The sequence below is a fragment of the Rhinatrema bivittatum genome, chromosome 9 (genome assembly GCF_901001135.1).
Source record: "Rhinatrema bivittatum chromosome 9, aRhiBiv1.1, whole genome shotgun sequence".
NCBI lineage: Eukaryota > Metazoa > Chordata > Amphibia > Gymnophiona > Rhinatrematidae > Rhinatrema > Rhinatrema bivittatum.
This window is the reverse complement of record NC_042623.1, coordinates 44370202-44394009: the sequence shown is the minus strand read 5'-3', so window position 1 is coordinate 44394009 and position 23808 is coordinate 44370202. Positions and strand designations below refer to the sequence as shown.

The 23808-nt window shown below is 42.9% G+C and overlaps 1 protein-coding gene across 1 annotated transcript in view; it reads right to left on the bottom strand.

The window, feature by feature from the left end:
- Nucleotides 1–23808, bottom strand: part of KMT2E (lysine methyltransferase 2E) — a 607980-nt gene that overhangs the window by 78013 nt on the left and 506159 nt on the right. The window contains 1 exon segment of the mRNA XM_029615154.1: nt 15460–16029. Coding sequence (XP_029471014.1) covers nt 15460–16029 — 570 coding nt within the window.

Sequence of the window (23808 nt, the reverse complement as noted above, 5' to 3'; positions counted from 1 at the left end):
ACTGCGGTGCTGTTGGTCAGCAGGGGATGGCCTGGGTCCAACCAAGGGCTCTAGGCAGGAAGAGTTGGGTTTAAGTCTAGACGAGACTGCACAGGATGGACTGGCCGAAGGCACTGTCCTGTCGACTATCTTTGTCCAAGCAGTAGTGGGCCCCAAACATGTGACGGGAACTCCACGTTACTGCTTGGCAAATTTTGGCGATGGGGACCGCCCGCAGATGAGCCACCAATGTTGCCATGTCATGCACAGAGTGAGCTCTGATTTGGCCTGACATCTGAAGGCCCGCTTCTGCATAGCAGAAGGTGATACAATCCGCCAGCTAGTTGGACAGGGTCTGTTTACCCACTGCCACTCCCAATCTATTGGTATCAAAGGACACAAAGCTACCCACTAAAGGCTGCACCGATATGGGTGTGCCAGCGACACCTTGATGGTACGCACTAACGGCGCTAAGATGAACCCTGACTGAACTGGTCTGAAGCCCAGACTCAGAAAGGTGCCACAAATAGTCCAAGAACTTGGGGAGGGGGCATGTGAATGGATCTAAGCCATGCCCCGCACACAAGAACAATCTTCTCCATTTTAATCTATAACACTTCCTGATGGAAGGCTTTATAGAAGCCACCAGCACCTGGGAGACACTTTCTGAGAGGGCCAGGGGCTGAAGAACTAGGTGCTCAACATCCATGCCATTAGGGCCAATGCCCAGAGGTTCAGATGGTGCAGGGTGCCCTGGTTCTGAGTTATCGGGCGCGATCCCCAGCTGGATCCTGAAGGCAAGGGCCTCAGGCAGAGGATGCAAGCCTCATGCGGATCCGTGATAGACATGGACAGCGGGCACTGGGGGCACTGATGAAAGCCGGACGACGCCATAAAAAATAACTGGTGCATGGTCGAAGACCGAGGGCCACCAAGAGGTGGGATGCCGGAAATCGAAAAAGATAGAAAAATGTTTTCTACCTACCGTGCCGAGGAGAGACATGGACCGTGAAGGGGGGACCCGTCAATGGAACGGAGAAAAAACCCGATTTCAGACACTAAGACGAAAAAGAAGCAGAGCTCAAAAAACCTCAAGGCAACTGCACCACGGAAAAAGCGAAACTGAAGGGGGACCTCACGTGGACAGTGGCATGGTTTCTAGAACTTTGACAAAAGTTTTCCGTGCTGGGCTCCATCTGATGATGTCACCCATCTGTGAGGTCTACTCTCCTGCTTGTCCTAGGAGAAACCTTGTGTACTGAGGGGGGGGGGGGGGGGGGGGGGGGGGGTGTTTGGCTAGTTCATTAATCCTCCTCAGCGAAGTGACCACGATAAGGAAAACCACCTTCATGGTTAGGTAGTGGGTGGCCTTATTGGTAACTTAAAGGTAGCAAGCATTTCATCAAATGAGAGACCAAGGAAAAAATGGAAACTGTGAAACTGGCTTCCCCGCATCCTGGTCATGATAGGCTGATAGGGAGCTGAGATAAACTTGTACTGCGTTTGTCTTAAGGTCTGAATTTGATCATTTAATTTCCAAATTTCCATTGGATTTTCAAAAGAATTTTGGAGAAAGCAAATTACAAAAACCCCCACAAAATTAAAATACAATTCTCATGCATAAGAAATAACCCACTTTCCACCCATACCAGGCTACAACAGCATCCCCCAGCAATAATTCCCACACTCCAACAAGCTGACCAAAAAGCCAGGTTTTCAAGGCACCATTCCCTTTGATCTCTAGCAGCAATTGATTGTACCGTACTGGTGCCATTCTTGTAAAGGACCGAACCCGCATTCTAGAACTTCCTATTTCTTTGCAAGAGGTATTCCATCGCCTGTCATTGGTTGAGCACAAAGGCCTAGCTGGGACATACCATCCTATTTTCTGAGCAAAAATAAAAGGGCCTACCTCAACACCTTGAAAGTTAAGGATAATAGCTTAAACTTGATACAAAGCCCAATCAATAGCCAATGAAGAACAATCAGCAGAGGTATAGCCAACTGCTATCTCTTACCAATCAAATTCTTGCTGCCATATTTTGAACTATTTGTAATTTAACTAAATTTAAGGGATAATCCCACTTAAAGAGATATACAATAATCTAAGTGGCTAAGCTAAGCATTACTGATTGCATGACCAATCTCAATTTATAGGTTGTTGCTTTCTCACTAGGCATAACTTTACCAGAGACTTCTTAACCCTCAGTCTTACCTCCGCCCTCAACTCATATTGCATGTCTGTCACTTTAAATGGAGATCAACTCTCAGCGAAATAGTCAAATATAAAGAGTAATGCATAAGAGAAGGAAGGTACAACCTTATCTATACACCAAATTGTGTAACAGGAAACCCTAGTGATTTTCTTGCAGCAAGCATTACTTTGGATATCAAATTACAGCTTTCATGCTAAGGAACCATGATGCTCAACATCCAGACTGTCAGAGCTAGTGCTGAAATACTGGGGTATAGCACAACCCTCCTCTCGAGTTAAGATGACTTGAATTGAATTTGCCCTGCTGTGGAGAACCAAAGGAGTAGTAGAAACCACACCTGCTTGGTCACACTGGGGCTATAAAGACCATTGTTTCGCAGGCCTGCTTCAGCTTTGCCAGTGTCTAGAAGATGCATCGTATCAGCAGGTAAGCTGTGAATGGAGAAGGCATCCCGTGCAACACTGTGTGATGGATCTCTCCTTGAGCAGAATTCATTTATGTAGAATATGGCTACTTTGTCTGCCCTAATGGGCACTATTCTGTTGGACAGGACATGCTAGAATGAGATAAATACCTACTATAAGGCTCTGAGTTTCAACACATTGAAGATGAAATAAGTCTTTAAATTAGATTGAATTGTGCAACAGAGGACTTCAACTTCAAAGAGTGAGACAATGAGCCCCGAGGCAGCACAATGTTGGCCATCAGGACTAATTTACATTAAGAAACTTTTATTCTGTTTTCCATTAGATATCTCTGTTGTCAGATAAATTATAATTTTTGCTGAATTGGCCCAGGACTGATTCATATAAAAAAAAATAATAATAATTTTTTCCTTTTATTAGATGTCTCTATTGCAGATAAATGAAAATTTGATTGAATTCATCATGTTTATGAAGCACATTAGTTGCACATTTCCACAAAGATTTTTTGCTTATCAGATTCAAAAGGAGGATATATTTTAAGAATTTAAAAATCATATTGTACCTGTGTCAACTTGCTCCTTGTAACTGTATGCCTCTTACCATAATCACTAGGCTTTTTGTAAACTATTATGATGCATTTATCTATTATGTTCCATTTTATTTGTACTGTTTTCTCTGTAAACCGATACAATGTGCAAAAGGCAATCGGTATATAAAAACCTTTAAATAAATAATAAATATATTCCTACAGAAGTTTTTTGTTTGTCACATTTCAAGAGTTTAAAGATATTTTAATAAAAATAATTAATTATATATATATATGAAAATATTCTTTTGAGATAAAAAAAAAGTATTTTGAGAATATAAAAGATTGGATAGAGGTTTTTAAACAATGAATGGAACCCGTGGTTGCAGAGATTTGGTTTGAACAGTGCAACATTAAATCTTCCAAGGTCTTTTCCTCATTTTTAAAGTAAAACATAATCTAGCACTTATGAGATTTAGTGAACTAATACTTGTTTTGATCTTTTAAAGCTTGTCATTTTAAAGAGGGCTGAGGAGAGGTTGAACTAAATTTTGAGATGAAAATGTAACACTAATAATTACAATAATTTCTGGGGGGAGACTTACAAAGAAAAAATGAAACTATTACATTGGGAGGAAAATAAAACAAAAAATTTGATGAACAGCTTAAAGAGAGCAAAACATGTCCTTTTGCATAGGCGGAAGAAAGAAAAGACTAAAGCGAATCACACAGTAATGGCTACACAGGCATACCCATGCATGCTCAGAAAACCACATGAAAAAGTTTTTCCATCTTGGTGTTGCTGGATAATGTCACTCACTTATGTGGCTGATTACTGTCTTGCTTGTCCCTGAAGCAATACTGCATCATTAGCAGTTGATAGCATGGTGGAATGGAATAGCTTTTTTAGAAAAATAATCTAGCAGTTTCTGGTGCTTGTCCGGTGAAGCAGAGGCATGCTCACATTTTCTCTGCCTTTATCTAGGCAGGCTCTACCACTACTTGCTGGTGAGGCAGCAAAGTACTATTAAATCCTGGTACTAACTTTACACTTTGCATCTACCTTCTTCACTAGAGATTGAGAAGCACATGGTACCTCCAAATGTTTAAACTTAGGTCTTAAGAATATAGAGAAGCAGCATGGCCATGGCATCTTTAGGGACATTACAATACTGGAGGATGCCTAGCATTGAAGCTCAAGCTCAGTTTCCTCTTGAAGGTCACAAGAAATAGCCTGAGATATTTTTTTCATAAAGACTGAGGGAGAGGAAATGTGTCCTCTATTATGTGGCCCGATGCAGCCATAGAAAAGAGCTGCTTTTAGACAAGACATCCTTGCCATACCAACTTCTGCAGCCATGATGAAGATCAGTAAAACGGACACAAAAAAACCCTCAGACTTTAGATACAGAAACTTTTTAGATTCCAGTATTGGTCTTGCTGTTTTATTGTAACCAATAGGTGAAGGACATTACACAGAATTTGTAAAAATATATTAATTAATAGCTGGTCCCCATCAGTGAATTTATTAACAATGAATGGATTTTGTTTCCTTCAAGGGGCATTTGAAATACCCCGTTGTAATAACTTGTAAATGATTGTACCAAGAGGAAGAGAATATAATGCAATATTAATATTCTAATTGCAATATTACAAAATTAGATTCATTTAGGGCTGGTGTCTATACATAGACTTTGGTATACTAAACAAAATTCATACCTTTCAAGGGGCCACTGCATTATCCTACTGAAAAAAAACTGATAAAAAATTGCTCTAAAAGGCAGCGAATATCACATAATATTCATTCCTTTATTACAACATTGAAAGAGAACGTCTCTGTGACTCTAGCTTTTTCGGTTTTAAGAGAATATTTCTGATGTTATAGTGTTTTTAGTATATTTTTGTATAAATTAGACAAGTTTCTTTGTAGAACTGTGTAATTTGTGGTACTGAATATAAAATGTGTATTTCTTAATATAAGTATATTTAATGTATGTAAAATTATTGATGCTTTTTCAAATATAAAAGGTGTTTATAATAAAAATGGTATATGTTGCCTATTTAAAATTATAAAAATGTGATAAATTTAATGCTGGAATTTGCTTGGAATTTATTATATTGTTTAGGATTTTTTCCCTAGGGGTTGGTTTTTGATACTTAGTTTAAAAATATAACATAACACTATACTTCACTGGCAGCAAATACACTGCATATGCTTGTAAGGGACTTTTTTTTTTTTTTTTACCTACAGGCTGAGCACCTTTAAAAATGTGAATCCCTTTTCTCTGCCATGGTTAGAAAAAAGGGCTCCTGACAAATTTTTTAAAGATCTAAATTTTAAAGAGCAAGTTAAAGTAAAAAGAAGAAGAAAACGAAAAGGGTCAGGCTGGAAGAGGGATGGGGGTGGGGCAGGGATAGGGAAAGGGAATGATGTGTGTTATGGAAAGGATCATAAGAAAATGCATGGAATACTGCATATGTAGATGCATACAGATTCTGAAATATTGCATTCTAACTTCTACTCCATGCATGTGCAGGTAGATCAAAACCAAAAATAATCCACAGAAATATGAAAGCAGAGTTGCTTACCTGTAACAGGTGTTCTCACAGGACAGCAGGATGTTAGTCCTCACATATAGGTGACATCATCAGGATGGAGCCCAATCACGGAACACTTTTGTCAAAGTTTCTAGAACTTTGACTGGCACCTACTGGGCATGCCCAGCAATGCACTGACCCTGCTTCCAGCAGGGGTCCCCCTTCAGTCTCGTCTTATAGTAAAAAGTATGTGCGAAAAATAAAATAAGAAAACGTAAACGAACCCAACCCCGCGGGGTGGCGGGCGGGTTTCTTGAGGACTAACATTCTGATGTCCTGTGAGAACACCTGTTACAGGTAAGCAACTCTGCTTTCTCACAGGACAAGCAGGATGGTAGTCCTCACATATGGGTGAGTACCGAGCTGAGGATGCCCGAGCAAAGCACCAAATGCACCCAAAGACGTGCAACAGGCACAACAACAGGGGTGGAAATTTGGTTAGGCGGGCATCCTGAACGGGTCGGTGGAAGGATGTTGGGAAGTTAAACTGAAAAAAGTTGCGCAGAATGGACTGGCCAAAGATGGAATCTTGTGTGCCAGCCTTATCTATGCAATAATGGGCTGCGAAAGTATGGAGAGAACTCCAGGTAGCAGCCTTACAAATACCAGCAAGCGGTACCGAACGGAGGTTCGCTACTGATGTTGCCATGGCCCTGACTGAGTGTGCTTTTACATGGTCTTGTAGCGGAATGCCTGCTTGCTGGTAGCAAAAAGAAATGCATTCCGCCAACCAGGAGGAGAGCGGTTCTTCTTTCCCACAGGATTTCCCAATTTGATGGTATCAAAAGAAAAACAATTGAGTGGATTTTCTGTGGGCCAACGTGCAGTCCAGACAGAAAGCTAGAGTATATTTGCAGTCCAAAGAATGCAGAGCCTGTTCTCCTGGGTTCGAATGGGGCCTGGGAAAAAAGGTAGGTAGGATAATAGATTGGTTAATATGAAATTCTGACACTACCTTTGGTAAAAATTTAGGGTGAGAGCGGAGCACTACCCTGTCAAGCAGAATTTTAGTGTAAGGCGGGTAGATAACTAATGCCTGTAATTCACTAACTCTGCGAGCGGACGTGATTGCAAGAAGAAAAACTACGTTCCAGGTGAGATAGCAGAGATCACAGGAGTGGAAAGGCTCAAATGGAGGTTTCATTAGCCGTCCCAAAACCACATTAAGGTCCCAAGCAGGGGCAGGAGGGCGCAGTGGAGGTTTAAATGGAGCAAGCCTCTCATGAAACGTGATACTAAGGGTTGTGTTGAAATGGAGACATCTCCTATACCCTTATGGTACGCAGACACTGCACTAACATGCATCCTGATAGTGGAAGTTTTTAGACCTAATTCTGACAGGTGCTAGAGATAGTCTAGGAACCTTGCAGTGGAACAAGTGAAGGGGTTATGGACAAGGAAGTGCACCAGACTGTAAACCTCTTCCATTTAGAGTGATAAGACCTTCTCATTGAAGGCTTTCGTGAAGCCACCAGGACTCGGGATACCGACTCTGAAAGATTAAGAGGTTGGAGTATTAACCTTTCAACATCCAGGCCATCAGAGACAGAGCCTGGAAGTTGGGGTGACGCAGGTACCCTTTGTTCTGAGTTATTAGAATGGGATCCTTTCCCAGAAGAATGTGCCGGCGTACTGATAGGTCCTGGAGGATTGGAAACCACACCTGGCATGGCCAATGGGGAGCTATCAGGATCATTAATCCCTTGTCCTGCAGGAGCTTCACGAGAGTCTTTGAAATGAGAGGAAGTGGAGGGTACGCTTAAAGGAGACCGCTGGCCCAGGAGAGGGCGAAGGCATCTCTTGGTTGTGAGTGGTGGCTGCGAATGAGAGAGCAGAAGTTGTCTACTTTGTGGTTGTGGACTGATGCAAAGAGGTCTATTCGAGGGTAACCCCAACGTTGGAATATCGAGTCCGCTACCGTGGGGTTGAGAGACCACTCGTGTGGATGGAAAGTGCGACTCAGCTTGTCTGCCAACACATTGTCCACTCCTGGCAAGTAGGTTCCTTTGAGGCACATCGAGCGGGAAAGGGCCCATGCCCGTATCTGTGCAGCTTCCTGACACAGGAGGTAGGAGCCCGTTCCCCCTTTTTTGTTGATGTACCACATCGCAACCTGACTGTCGGTTGGAATCAGGATGGCTTTGTTTGATAGGCAATCCTGAAAGGCCTTGAGGGCATACCTGATTGCCCATAGTTCCAGGAAATTTATCTGGTGTTTGGCTTCCTCTTGAGACCAGGTTCCCTGAGCCTGCAAGTCGCCTACACGTGCACCCCACTCGAGGTTGGATGCATCTGTTAAGATAATTTGAGAATCTGGAGCCTGAAATGGAAGGCCTTGAATGAGATTGGAGTGGTGCCTCCACCAGTCTAGTGACAGACGGAGCTGTTGGGTAACTTGGATAATGCTGGACAATGGCTGACAAGCTTGAATCCACTGGCATTTTAAGATCCACTGCATTACTCTCATGGCTAGGCGAGCCATCGGAGTGACATGCACCGAGGACGCCATGTGATCCAACAGTATGAGGAAGTGACGAGCAGTCGAAGCGCCAGAGATGTTATGGTGAAAGCGCGATCCTGGGGGAGGAAGGCTTTCGCCTGTATAGTGTTTAGGTCGGCCCCTATAAAGGATAGGGTTTGGGATGGAACTATCTTGGATTTTTGATAGATGATTAGAAACCCTAAGGAGATCAGGGTGTTGTTAGTGAGACGCAGAGAGGTTAATGCACCCTGCTGAGTCGGAGCCCTTATCAACCAATCGTCGAGATAAGGGTAGACATGCACACCCTGATTCCTGAGGAAGGCTGCAACCACCACCAGGCACTTGGTGAATACTCTTGGAGCGGACGCCAGGCCGAATGGTAGTATACGGTACTGGAAATAACGAGGGCCAACCAGGACTCGCAGCTACTTGCGATGAGATGGAGTAATTGAGATGTGTGTGTAAGCGTCTTGGAGATCTAGAGAGCATAGCCAATCTCCTCTTTGTAGAAAAGGAAGTAGAGAGTCCAAGGTTACCATTTTGAATTTTTCTCTGAGCAAACATTTGTTTAGTGCGCGGAGGTCCAGTATCAGGCGTACGCCACCTGACCTTTTTGGTATTAGAAAATACCGGGAATAAAACCCCTGCCCCTGCTGGGAGAGGGGCACTGGTTCTATTGCTTGGGATTTGAGGAGGGATGAGACCTCCTGTTCAAGCAAGGGAGAGTGGTTGGACGTCCCCCAGATCAGCCGAGGTGGAGAGTCCGCTGGAACAGTCAGGAAATTTAGGTGGTAACCTGAATGACTACTGCAAGTACCCACTGGTCTGTGGTGACACTATGCAAGCACTGTTGAAGTGGCAGAGCCGACTGGTATGGATAGAAGAGGAGGTTGGCTTACACTCTTTAGGAAGGAGTCAAAACCCTGACGCTGGTCCAGGCTGAGAAGCTGGCTGACACTTTTGAGGCCGAGTCTGCCTGGATTGACCTTTTTGGTAAGGTCTGGAAGGGCGTCCTCTAGAAGCCGGACGATAGCATTTTCTTGGCTTGTAGGTCGGCCGCTTAGAGTCACGTCTGAGAGTTCTCTTAGGGGCGGAAGGGAACTCAGACAGCACAGAAGAAAGCTGGCCGCAGCGTTTCTTGATGGTCCTTCAACTGCGCCACAGTCTCTCGGATCTTTTCCCTGAAGAGATTATCGCCCACACAGGGTAGATCTGCTAACCTGTCTTGGACTTCTGGTCTTACTTCCGAGGATTTGAGTCAGGCCCATCTTCTTGCACTAATTCCCGCTGCAGGCACTCTAGAGGCAGTGTCAAAGATATCATATGCAGCGCGGACCTCGTTCTTTCCAGCATCTAGACCTTTTTGAGCCAGAGTATGAAGTTGAGTCTGGAGTTGCTCTGGTAAGGAATCGGAGAAGTCCTGGATCCTTTTAAAAAGGTCTCTGTTATACTGGATAACTGGTAAGAGGCAATGCGAGATATGAGCATTGAGCCATGGAAGACGCCTGCCAAAAGCATCCAGGGATTTTTGTTCCTTCCCTGGATGAATGAGATTTTGAACATCATGCCTTCTTCTGGGCTGATTCAACAATCACAGAGTGATGATCGAACTGTGACTTTTGGAATCCAGGAGCTGACTGCACCAGATAGGTGGCATCTATCTTGCGGTTGACAGGTGGGACCGAACATGGGTATTCCCAGTTTCTCTTCAGGAGATCAAGCAGGATTTCATGGATAGGTATACACAAGATTTCCTTAGCAGCATCTAGAAATTGGAGTACTTCCAGCATCTTGTGCCAAGAGTCCTCTTCCGTCTGAAGCTGAAAGGGAATGGTTTCAGACATTTCCTTGATGAACTTAATAAAAGACAGATCTTCTGGTGAAGAGCGTCGTCTTTCATCTGGGGGAGAGGGCTCTGATGGTAGATCATCTGTATCCTGGGACGAATCATCGGTCCAAGGATTACAGGGCTGATCTCAAGCACCTAGTGGGTATCCAGCAGGGAGAAATGGTGCTAATCCTGAAGGACCAGGCCTAGGCATCGACGGCATCGGAGGCGGCACCGACGGCGGCACTGATGGCATCGATGGAGGAACTGATGGCATCGATGGAGGCACTGAAGGGACCGGTGACATCAATGGACGAGTCGGTGCTAAGATCCCAGATGGTGGAATGGGTATTGGTGTTTCCTCATCATCCGATGATAATGGAATCGGTGCAGAAGGCACTGGACCCACCGGTGCTCTCAGTTCCATCGGTGCTCTCGGTTCCATCGGAGGTAGGGTACCGATCAATGCATCCAGTCTACCCAGAAGCGGTACGAGCGCTATGGGAATTGGATCAGTGTCAGGCGTCGATGGAGGTTGGAAGCCCTGAAGTGCTTTACCAATGGCCTCTTGGATCATCTGATCCAATTCCTCGCGGAAGCCTGGGGCATGGAACCCCAGCACTGGAGTAGGAGGCAGTACTGGCGTAGCCGGAGGGTCCACCGGTGAAGGTGGAATCGCAGATCCCGGCACCACTGAATGGGGAAAACGCCTCGGTGACTCGGTCACAGAAGAGGATGGGGCCTTTTCTGGATGGGGCTTCTTTGTCGGTGGCTCTGTCGACGTCAATGCCGAGGACTTGCCTGGATCGACAGGCTGAGCCTTCCGATGCCGGTGTCGACGCTTTTCGCGATGTTCTCCTCGGTCCTTTTCTTGAGGAGGCAAAGAGGTAATCAACACCTTTGGAATCGTTGACGCTGGTCGAACAGCAGCGGTGTCCTGGTGCTGGCGAGAAGTCGATGGCACCAGCTCGGACGACGTCTAAGCTATCAATGGAGTCCATTTTCTCTAAACAAGCCTTACGACACTTTGGTGTCATTTGGTGCAAGTGAGACATCGTGGTCGGACCCCAAACACATAACACAGACCCCATGTGGGTCAGTGATGGACATTGTTCAAGTACAGTTGGGGCACCGACAAAAACCCGACGCCATGTCTCTGACAAAAATTTAGCCATGGTGCGGTCAATGGCCGGTAGGCCCGAAGGGATAACTCAACAGGAATCGACCGCAACAAGGGTAAAACCTTACCTTTCGACCGCGGAGTATGGATATCAATAGGGGGACCCCTATGGGGTAGAATTTTTTTGAAAATTTTGAAAGAAGTTCCGTGAGGAAAATTCCTGTCAGGAATCTCAAGAGAGCTCCTTAACCCACGTGGCTACTGCTGCACGGAAAAAAGAAGACTGAAGGGGAACCCCTGCTGGATGCAGGGTCAGTGCATTGCCGGGCATGCTCAGTAGGTGCCAGTCAAAGTTCTAGAAACTTTGACAAAAATGTTCCGTGATTGGGCTCCATCCTGATGATGTCACCCATATGTGAGGACTACCATCCTGCTTGTCCTGTGAGAAACAGAAATGACGGCAGAAAAGGACCAATGGTCCATTCAGTCTGCCAAGCAAGCTTCCCATGGTAGTATCTGCTGCACAGTTTTGTTTAATGTGCTTTGCTTACGGTCTTGGCCACAGAAGCAGTCCTGTGTTTTTTTCATTAATGTCTGAGCATCAGTATCCCAGACTGTAAAAAAGTCATTGCTTGTGTTGCTTGTCTCTGAATCCAAATTTCTCTTCCCTTTCAGCCCCCACCCTCCTTCTTTGAAGCAGAGAGCGATATTGCAGTTGCATCAAAACTTATTGCTTAAGTCTAGTAATCTCATGCCTTCAGTTAAGGGTAGTAACTACTGTTCTGTGCTGGTTACCCCCATGCTCATCAGTCCTGCAGACCATAAAAGTCGGGGCCCTCGTTGGTTGCTGTCTAAATTCAATTCCCCCTTTCCCCCACCGTTAAAGTGAGGAGCAATGTGGCAGTTGCATTAAAAGCATCAAAGCATATTGGTTAAGGGTAGTAACCTCCATGCCTTCTGCTAAGGGTAGTAACTGCTAAACCAGCAAGTTACCCCCCCTGCAAACATTTCATTTCTATCCTCTAGCCTTTAGAGATGCAGTGTTTATCCCATGCCGGCATGATGTGTCCCACGAATGATCGGTATATTAAAAGTTTTTTAAAACAAACAAACAAACAAACAAATAAATAAAAGCCTGTGCTTTGAAGGAGAAAAAAAAAAAAAGGATGGTAACTTTTAAATGGGTGTGGGTGCTCAGTATAGGCTGAGCGCACGCACATATGTGTGCAATTTTAAGCGGACGCGCACATGGGTGCGCAAATCCTGCTTCCACTGCATAAATGGGGAGATTTTAAATGAAGTGTGTGTCAGGGCCATTGCTAGTTTCACCAATTCTTTCCCAGTTTGTCCAGGCAAGGGATAGGACTTCCAGACCCCTTAGTTTAATAGCCTTCCTTTTAGCCTGTTAACCCGACCCTTAAAACCCTGCTGATATGCCTATATTTTTTGGTTTTATGATTTACATGTCATCCATAGCAGAAGTAAAGTTACATGGTAGGGAACTCTGGCACGTGCTTGCGCGCTTAAGTATTTACATGCTAGTTTCATTGAGAAATCCAGGATTGTCCATGCCCTGTCCCCTTTTTTTTTTTTAAAGAAAAAAATGTTTGTGCGCGCAGAAGATGATATGTGCGTGTTCGGGCGGTTTAAAAAATCCGCTCAGCATGCACTGGCCCAACATATTCGCGTATCTCCAGGTTTTGGCACACACTGGGCTTTTAAAATTCACCTTTATATTTGCATTCTGCTCAGACAATGTACTGTTATAGATACAGCACGAAGATAGATACAGAGAAACATGACGACAGAAAAAGACCACTTTTTGTTTCCTATTGTTTAATCTCTTTTTTTTTTTATTCTCCCCCTTTTAGTTGGAAGGTCTATTTTAAGGAGAGAAAGTTTCTTCATTTGTTGTTAGGATGCATTTTAGATTCTGATTTTTTATTACCTATATTCTCTCTCTGCTGTTTCTGTGCAAAGTTGGTTTTTATATTCTATTTGAAACTGATAAAATAAAAAGTTAAAAAGAAAAAGACCATAAGGCCAATCTAGTCTGCCCATTCACACAAAGACAGCACAAACAACTAAAACACAAACTCCAGGAACCAGATATTTAAAACTAAGGGTGTGTTAAAAGATGCACACTATACATAAAGTAATAAGCATACGAGATAAAAATATACTAAGCCAAATAAAGATATTTAGGAGTAAGACTGAATGATGAAATACTACAGTCAAGCAGCAAGGAATCTAGCTGGCACCAATGTTCTCATTTGTTATCACGAGATCAAAAGAAGTTTTGACTTGAACTCGAGACATTCTTTAAATAGGGAAATGTTTTAATATGACAGATAAAAATTTAGAATTATTGCACTGGATGGATTCAGTTTAACAATTTGAAAAATATCTAAGCTTCCTAATAGAAAATCAGTTTTAATACTATTTCCAAAATAGAAACATTCTAAGAACACTAAAATGCTTTTTAAAAATAGACAAAAAGTTTCAATACCTGGCTGTTAGGCTATTTGTATTTGGCTTCATTCCAAGCTCCTTAGATTTTTCTCCCTTCCCTTCCTTTCTGCTGTCTAATCAAAAGTTAATTCTCCAGTCAAGAGTTATGGCAGCGGCTCTAACCAGAAATCTATGCTAGTGTGCCTTCTGGTGACAGTAAGGTCCACAGGAAAGCAATGCTAATCTCTCCCTCTTATTCCCCCCCTCTAAGAGGAACAGGAGTTCAGGGACTGAACCTGAGTCTCCCACAAGAAGTGCTGGGTCACTGAAATGGCTCAAGATATATTTTACAGTTCACCATGGATAGCAGAGCTACTACTTTTCCCATTTAGTAAAGGTTATGTTAGTAAGTTTGGGGTGGAAATTTTATTGCATTTCTTTTCTAATAATTTTGTCAAAAGAAAAAAGTCATTTTTCACATTTTTTCATTTTACTTTTTTGCTTCCCAAAACATATAAACTCCTCCCCAAACTTGATTTTCCAACAAAGCAGAAGCCACTGTCATTTCCTCCTTTCCTGGTCCAATTTTCCACTATCACCTTCTCCTTTCCTCCTGAGCCTCAATCTGTCACTGCAGCCACCATATCCTCCTACTTCTTTTCCAGTCCCAATCTGTTGCTACATCCACTTTTGCTCTCTCATCCTCCTCCCCCCACCATTTTGGTCCCAATGTGCCAATGCAGCTGCTGCTTCCTCTCTCCTTCCCCAGCTCTAATGAGCAATGGCAACCAATAATTTTGTATTGCATCAGGCGCTAGTAATGTTGCATTTTGTTCATCATTTATTGTGCTTACAATAAAAGAGTGAGCTTATTAATAAGTTCAGTAATGCCAAATGAACAATATTTACTGTATTTTGTTTAAGCTCTACAACACACTATGCTGTGCATTACCAAAACCAAACACATACCAGCCATGACCAACTGGCATCTCAGGTTGTGAATGCAGCTCCCTGAAACAAAACATGTGGCTATTTGAATGGATCCTGCACAGCCAACAGGAGGATGCAGCTATAGCACTGGCATGGGCTAAGGAAAGGTGACAGTAGCAGCAGCAGCAGCAGCACATGGGCAGGCCAATAGGAGCAAGTGGTGGTAGTGGTCCACACAGGCCAAATCAGAAAAAGGCAGCTGCTGTATTGGAGGTAGCAAGATGAGCAGGAGGAGAAGGTGAGGGTCAGAAGCAATGTCAGCCACGAGCCAAAGCAAGAACAAAGGAATTCTCTGAAGGAGGCAACTTGGGGGCATCATTAGCAGCTGCACAGGCCTCTCAGAAATGGTGATAGGAGAGGAGTCAGGTTGTGTAGGAGGAGATGGAGGTCAGAGGCGGCGTCAGCAGCAGCATGGGCCGAAAGAATGAAAACTAAGTTGAGGGGAAAAGAGAAGGGAATTGTTATGAGAGAATGGTGGGGACAAGGTGGGGGAGGGGGATGAGAAAAGAAACATGGAGATAGGGTGTGGGAATGGGAGATTGGTAGAGAAATGGTGGGGGACTGAGAGAGGGCAAACAGCTCATAAGGATAGGTGCAGGCACTGAGAAAGCTTGCAAGTAGCTAAAGACCCCTATCCCCTTCCCATCTCGTGAAAACATGAGGCTCTTAGGTAGTGTGCATTCTGGTTCCTTGGCTCTTGGTACATAAAAGACTGACTACCCCTGATACATGCATATACAGCAGAAACTATCAGTGGTCAATACATACATATCAGGTTTGTTTTAGCAGATAATACTTCAATAAGCTCTTAATACTATATATAAATGATACTTAAAATTATAACCTTTTTCTTCTGTGGAGGATTCTGAGGTGTGCAATTTCCATCCATCAAATTGTCATTACTGATAGTTCTTCCAAAACCAGACATAAGTCCATCTTCTGAAGTACAAAAAATTGATGTTTCCGTAAACATGCCTCTTGCATCATCCTGAATCAGGCACTTTGTCTCATTCATTCTGAATCCACCTCCAACTTCAAGCTGATGTGAAGGTGTTAAGTCTCTCAAATTTGAATTTGTGGATGAAAAATTGACTCCTGTTCTTTCAGGACTTTTCACCCAGGATGGGTAAATTGCATCCCGTCCACAATTAGCACTTTCCTGTTGGCTGTTTGAATCAGTCCGATCATGTGCAGGGGCATCCAAGTGTTTATGCAATGCATTTTGCTCAATGACTTCGAGTCCTAGCTGGAGGTCTGATACAGACTCCTTTTCACCAGTGCACTGTCTGTTGATATCGGATCTATTCCTTGGGCTGGAATAACCAATAGTTTTTATTTCTTGCAGTCCCATTTCTGCCAGACTTGAATTTCTAAAGGAATTCAGTGCTAGCATTGCTGAACTTCTGTCAAAGCCCTATTCAAGGAAATAAAATATTTAAAAATGTGAATATTATTTTTGAAGACTTTCCTTTCAAGTACTGTACACCTCTTTAGTAACAGATGGGTAACTGCATTTTGTAGCAGATAATAGCAATGTTGCTTACCTGTAACAATTGTTTTCTGAAGACTGCAGTTCACCAGTCACAGAATTTGATCACTTGACCGAACTCGGCACCAAACGAAAATTTCTTCCATAGTTTTCTGGAAGGCCTAAAGGCCTTTACCAAGTACATGTAGAAATCCCCATGATGATGTGGCTCTGCTGCTTCCCTCAGCTCTGTTAAAGATGATTTTAGGACTATCATCTGACTGCTCGTGTTAGGCTCCCTAGACTACAGCAACTCTCTCTGTAGAAGACTTTATTAAGCACATTACAGACTGCTGAAGTCTTTATTAAACACATTACAGATAATAAGGAACTCTGTGGCTCACCTAACAAGGTCCCCCCCCAAGAGAGCATGTTTTACCTAAACTGAATGAGCAACACTGACTGCCAGTAAATTTTAGGACAAGTTTTAAATTGGTCTGCTTGGTGGTTTATCTAATTTGATCTCTAAATATGTCCCTTCACATCAATTTTGCGTACAGAAAATAAATATTAACTGTTCCAATCATCAAGCAAGTTTGTTTACAGAATAATGAACACAAATGCTTTCTATTGCTAGTGCAATGGTATGGAATTTACTCCCAAAAGGTATACAGACAATTACGAATTATAAGGATTTCAGAAAGCAAGTTATGATGCTCTGCTTCGCGCTTAGAACAAATTTTAGCGCATAACGTAGAAGGAACACTTTAAATAAAAATAAAACAGCCGAGTTTTCAGTGGGGAAGAATAACTAAAATGGGAGGTAGGAGGTTTTGTGACTGGTGAATGACTTATCTTTAGAGAACACCTGTTACAGATAAGCAAATTCACTTTCTCTAAAGACAAGCAGTTTTACTACAATCAGAAAAGTGGGAATCACTAAGTATGGTCTTGCAATAAAAAAGGAGAAACCACTACAAACAAGATCATTAACTGGCAGCAAAATAAAAGTATGTTGGGAAAAACACCTTTTGTTTTCCTTTTACATTTTTTTAAACATTCAGAACAAGAAAGATAACCAAAAATCATATAATGGGCCCTAGGGAAGATGGATTTGGGCTCTACCCCTGAAAGAACACATGACAAACAGACAGTCCTAAACCAACTACACTGCCAAGAGATTGTCTCTAAGCAGTAATGAGATGTAAATGTGCAAGCTGAATGCCAAGTTGCAGCCTTGCAAATCTCTTCAATGGAAGTAGACCTTAGGTGGACAACCAACACTAGCATAGCCCAAATAACATCACTGCTATCCCAAACTTATTGGGTCAAATGAAACAAAATGTTGCATAGACTTTCAATGAGCTTTACTCCACTCTAGGGAGCTCTCTTGCAGGCTATAGAGTGAAGGACTTGTTTACCTTTATGGTGATATGGCCTGGGAAAAAGTGTTAGGAGGACAATCGAGCTATTAAGATGGAAAACCAACACTGCCTCAGAAAAGAACTTGGAATGCATGCGGAGCAGCATGAAATCAGGATAGACGATGGTTAATTTATTAGGACTTGTCAGTGTGCCGACATGACTGCCACCAGAAGCGTGAACATTCAGGTCAGATATTTGAGACCACAACAGTCCAGAAGCTCAAAGGAGCTTTTTTATCAGCTAGGCAAGAATCGCATTGATGTCCCATGAAACTGCAGGTGGCTTGATGGGAAGCTTCAGTTGAAGTAAGCACAAATCTGATAACTAAAGACTATCAAAATCCAGGCTGTGCGGGTCAGAGACTGGAAGCTGGAATAGAACAATGATCCCTTGTTTTGAGTGACGGGTTGCACAAGACCCCAACTTTATCCATTTCTACAGACAGGTCCCATAAGAGTGGAATCTTGGCCAAAAAGACACCAGGAGTATTACAGTTCCCAGTCTGTTCTATTAAAGTTTCTACCACCAGAAGTATCACAGGATATGCATACAGAAGACCTATCCCCCAGTAAAGTGAGAAAGCATCTGTCAGAAGCCTGCTTTCTGATTTCCTATTCAAGGCTACTGAAAGCAGATATGACTCAGATGTGCTAGACAAGAAAACTTCTGTTTGTCACATACCAGCCCAGAGACCATTTATGAAGATCCAAGTAATAACTAAAGTTTATCTTCTAGAATATTCTATTTTCCAATCAATTATGCAGCTTTTAGTGAGATGGCCCTCCTCCACACTTTGACAGTCTTCTGACATAAGGATAGAGCCAGCTCCTCTGCTTTGAAAGGCAGAATATAAATTGCAGAGAAATAAATGATCACCTGGTTGTCTGTCTGAACACCTAATTTATGAAAGCCTTGAGCACATTTAGAATAGCACTTGTAGATAAGCTCTCCAGTTTAAGCTGGAAGCATTTGAGTTTAGAACAAATTGGTGAAAAGGACTTTAAAAGGGTAAACTAAATCAAACTGGAATGGAGAAGATACTATGACAGGTAATCTCTGAGCTCTTCCTTGAAACAGATGCTCTCTTGTAGTTCCTATGTGGCATAAGTCCAATCTCTGGGGGCTAGAGTGGCAGACCTGGAGGAGCTGAGGCAGACAGAGAGGTATGTAGATGAGACCTTCATGGACATAGTAGCCAAGTCCCAACTTCAGACTGGCAGACCTGGTGCTGCCTTGGAGGAAGGTGGTCTCATGATCGGAGAGCATCAACCTGGTGCAGCAGGAAAGGATCCTGTAGCAAGGACCTGCTCTCCAGGTGGTACATTGTCCTTTAGCACCAAGGATGTATCTCCAAGGCCTACTGCCCAGGAGGGAAGGGTTAGGTTGGCCGTCATAGTTGGTGATTTGATTATTAGGAATGTAGACAGCTGGATGGCTGGTGGGTGTGAGGATCACCTGGTAACATGCCTAACTGGTGCGAAGGTGGCGGACCTCACGTGTCACCTAGATAGAATTTTAGACAGTGCTGGGGAGGAGCCGGCTGTCGTGGTACATGTGGGCACCGACATAGGAAAATGTGGGAGGGAGTTTCTGGAAACCAAATTTAGGCTCTTAGGTAGAAAGCTTAAATTCAGAACCTCCAGGGTAGCATTCTCTGAAATGCTTCCTGTTCCACGCACAGGTCCCCAGAGGCAGGCAGAACTCCGGAGTCTCAATGCGTGGATGAGATAATGATGCAAGGAAGAGGGACTCAGTTTTGTAAGGAACTGGGGAACCTTTTGGGTAAGGGTGAGTCTCTTCCGAAGGGATGTGCTCCACCTTAACCAGGGTAGAACCAGACTGCTGGCGCTAACCTTTAAAAAGGAGATAGAGCAGCTTTTAAACTAGAACAAAGAGAAAAGCCGACGGTCACTCAGCAGCGCATGGTTCGGAGGGAGGTATCTTCAAAGGATATTAATGATGCATTAGAATTAGGGCATCCCGACAGTGAGGTTCCAATAATAAGAAAAGTAGTCCAAGTGCCTGTAACTAAAAACTCACCTGAGCTAAAAAATTCTAACTTATCCCTATCAATTAAAAAGCAGAATGAAAATACAAACAAAAAACAAACTTTGAAATGTTTGTATGCTAATGCCAGAAATCTAAGAAGTAAGATGGGAGAATTAGAATGTATAGCAGTGAATGATGACATAGACTTAATTGGCATCTCAGAGACATGGTGGAAGAAGGATAACCAATGGGGCAGTGCTACACTGGGGTACAAATTATATCGCAATGACAGAGAGGAGCATCCGGGAGGCGGTGTGCGCTTTATGTCCGGGATGGCATAGAGTCCAACAGGATAAACATCCTGCATGAGACAAAATGCACAATCAAATCTTTATGGGTAGAAATCCCTTGTGTGTTGGGGAAGACTATAGTGATAGGAGTATACTACCATCCACCTGGTCAAGATGGTGAGACGGTCAGTGAAATGCTAAGAGAAATTAGGGAAACTAACCAAATTGGTAGTGCGGTAATAATGGGAGATTTCAATTACCCCAATATAGACTGGGTAAATGTATCAACGGGACATGCTAGAGAGATAAAGTTCCTGGATGGAATAAATGACAGCTTTATGGAGCAATTGGTTCAGGAACAGACAAGAGAGGCAGCAATTTTAGATCTAATTCTCAGTGGAGCACAGGATTTGGTGAGAGAGGTAACGGTGGTGGGGCCGCTTGGCAATAGTGACCATAATATGATCAAATTTGAATTAATGATTGGAAAGAGACAGTAAGCAAATCCACAGCTCTTGTGCTAAACTTTCAAAAGGGAAACTTTGATAAAATGAGAAAAATAGAAAAAAACTGAAAGGAGCAGCAACAAAGGTAAAAAGTGTGCAAGAGGCGTGGTCATTGTTAAAAAATACTATCCTAGAAGCACAATCCAGATGTATTCCACACATTAAGAAAGGTGGAATGAAGGCAAAACTATTACTGGCATGGTTAAAAGGGGAGGTGAAAGAAGATATTTTAGCCAAAAGTTCTTCATTCAAAAACTGGAAGAAGGATCCAACAGAAGAAAATAGGATAATGCATAAGCATTGGCAAGTTAAATGTAAGACACTGATAAGACAGGCTAAGAGAGAATTTGAAAAGAAGTTGGCCGTAGAGGCAAAAACTCACAGTAAAAACTTTTAAAAATATAACCGAAGCAGAAAGCCTGTGGGGGAGTCAGTTGGACCGTTAGATGATCGAGGGGGTTAAAGGGGCAATTAAAGAAGATAAGGCCATCACGGAAAGATTAAATTATTTTTTGCTTCAGTGTTTACTGAAGAGGATGTTGGGGAGATATACCCATATCACAGAAGGTTTTCATGGGTAATGATTCAGATGGCCTGAACCAAATCACGGTGAACCTAGAAGATGTGGTAGGCCTGATTGGCAAACAGAAGAGTAGTAAATCACCTGGACCGGATGGTATACATCCCAGGGTTCTGAAGGAACTCAAAAATGAAATTTCTGACCTATTAGTAAAAATTTGTAACCTATCATTAAAATCATCCATTGTATCTGAAGACTAGAGGGTGGCTAATGAAACCGCAATATTTAAAATGGGCTCCAGGGGTGATTCGGGAAACTACAGACCAGTTAGCCTGACTTCAGTGCCAGGAAAAATAGTGGAAAATGTTCTAAATATCAAAATCTCAGCAGACAACAGAAAATGTGCAGGAAAAGATTCAATGTCCACACAAAATCTTTAGTGGTATAAGTTTTTCATTTTAGACGGCAACTCCACAGTGTATAAGTTACAGCATTCAAAGCCACCAGGCTGCATCGGGAGGGACAAACAGGATTTTAGTTGTTCTGGAAAGTAAAATAAATTATGTGAGGGAAAACAACCTTGAAAACATGGTAGACAACTAACAAGATGGAAACGGCAACATCAAATTAAACAATTTAACAATATCCAACATAACTAAAAGAAGTTCATGGTGTTGCAATATCAGCATATAAAGTGTGACTAAATGGTTTCAAAATTATATGAAAATTCAGAAATTAACTAAAGAAGCTATAGACCGAACGTAGTCAGCAAATAGTATTATATTGAAAATACCTCCCTCTGATTGGCTACTGAACTTTTTGCGCCAAAATTAATAAAGTTAAATGGTCACTAATTCCAGGCTCGCGTTGCACTCCCAGTGACGCTACTCTCTGAACTGTACAAAGGTATGTTTGTATAATTTTTTATAATCCTTGTTTATAATATTGACTTTTTTATTTTGTACGGGCCAATTTAAGGAAAATTTAATTTACCTGGTTCGGTCTCTCACTGTTTGTTTATTTTATACACCTCGATAAACATGTCATTTCTTTTTGTGTTTTTCCTCACTTGTATTATTTATTTTCATTTTCTCTGAGTCATACTCCGTTTGGTTCCATTGATGTTTACTTCAATATAATACTATTTGTTGGCTACGTTCGGTCTATAGCTTCTTTAGTTAATTTCTGAATTTTCATATAATTTTGAAACCATTTAGTCACACTTTATATGCTGATATTGCAACACCATGAACTTCTTTTAGTTATGTTGGATATTGTTAAATTGTTTAATTTGATGTTACCGTTTCCATCTTGTTAGTTGTCCACCATGTTTTCAAGGTCGTTTTCCTTCACATAATTTATTTTACTTTCCAGAACAACTAAAATCCCGTTTGTCCCTCCTGATGCAGCCTCGCGGCGAAACACGGGTCCGTGTCGGGGGACCTGCTCTGCATCTATACTGCAATTCAGTTTATTCATAGCTTTCTGAGGACCAAGCCCACACCCAACAGGCATTGTAATAGTTAACTTTCTTTTTTGCATGGTTTTTTGGTTGGCACCATAACAATTATTAAATATAATATACTACAAGGTCAATATCAGCACCATTTATCTGGCTAAATGGCAGCATCTGTGTTCAGCAGCCGCCACTTAGCTGGATGACTACTTATCTGACTAGGTAGTTAGCTGGCTAAGTGGTGGGCAGGACGAAGCCTAATTGGGAGGAGCTACTTATCTGGCTAATCTAGCCAGATAAACAGTGATATTTAGTCTCATCCAGCTAACAGGCTGATTCAGTAAAAATGCGGGAGAGCAGACGAACGCCCGCTCTGCCGGTGCGCGCAATAAGTATGCAAATGAGGTGGTGCGGTAGAAAACAGGCAAAATGAGGCGCAAGGGACACTAGCGTGTCCATAGCGCCTCCTTTTAGCCCGGAGCGGCGGCTGTCAGCGGGTTTGACAGCCGACGCTCAATTTTGCTGGCGTCGGTTCTCGAGCCCGCTGACAGTCATGGGCTCAGAAACCGGATGCCGGCAAAATTGAGTGTCCGGTTTTCGGCCCATTTTAAATTTTTTTTTTTTCTTTTTTTTACCCTTCGGGACCTCAGACTTAATATCGCTATGATATTAAGTCGGAGGGTGCACAGAAAAGCAGTTTTTACTGCTTTTCTGTGCACTTTCCCAGTGCCGGCAGAAACTAGCGCCTACCTTTGGGTAGGCGCTAATTTCTTAAGGTAAAATGTGCGGCTTGGCTGCACATTTTACTTTCTGTATCGCGGGGAATACCTAATAGGGCCATCAACATGCATTTGCATGTTGAGGGCGCTATTAGGTGCTGCGGGTTGGACGCGCGTTTTCCGCCCTTACTGAATAAGGGGTAAGGGAAAACGCGCGTCCAAGAGCATGTTAACAGTGTGCTCCGTCAGAGCACACTGTACTGTATCAGCCTGTAAGTTAGCTAGATAAGTCAGTCCTGCAATTGGACCTCATGATGTTGTAAGTGATAGTCTTACCTAGGAAGACTGTAATTTGAATGTCCTTTTTCATGTAAATGTTCATTTTTTTTTTTTAACTGTAGGTGAGGAGGACTGGGGGTGGGGGCCAAAGCTGTAAGGTTTGGCTAGGAAACCTAATACCCTTGCACCAGCCATGAGTGGGTGTCAAAGATAGCACTTAGGCTTATGTAACAAGTTCTAAAATTTTTCTAGAAGAGTGATTTCAAGGGATTTCCAATGACATAATATGTAAGCAACCCTTCTTATCTAGAGCAGCAATTCTCAACCAGTGTGTCGTCAAGCACTGTCAGGTGTGCAGCTAAGCACCGGCAGGTGTTGCAGCTCCCGATGTTCCACTGCCCTGGTTGTGCTTTCCTCCTCCCTTTTTCCTTCCCCTGCTGGCCAATGGGAAGCTTCCTCCCTTCTTCCTGCCCCCACGGGCCAATCAGAAGCCTCTTCCCTTCTTCCTACCAGTGGGAGTAAGAAGAAGGGAGGAAGCCTC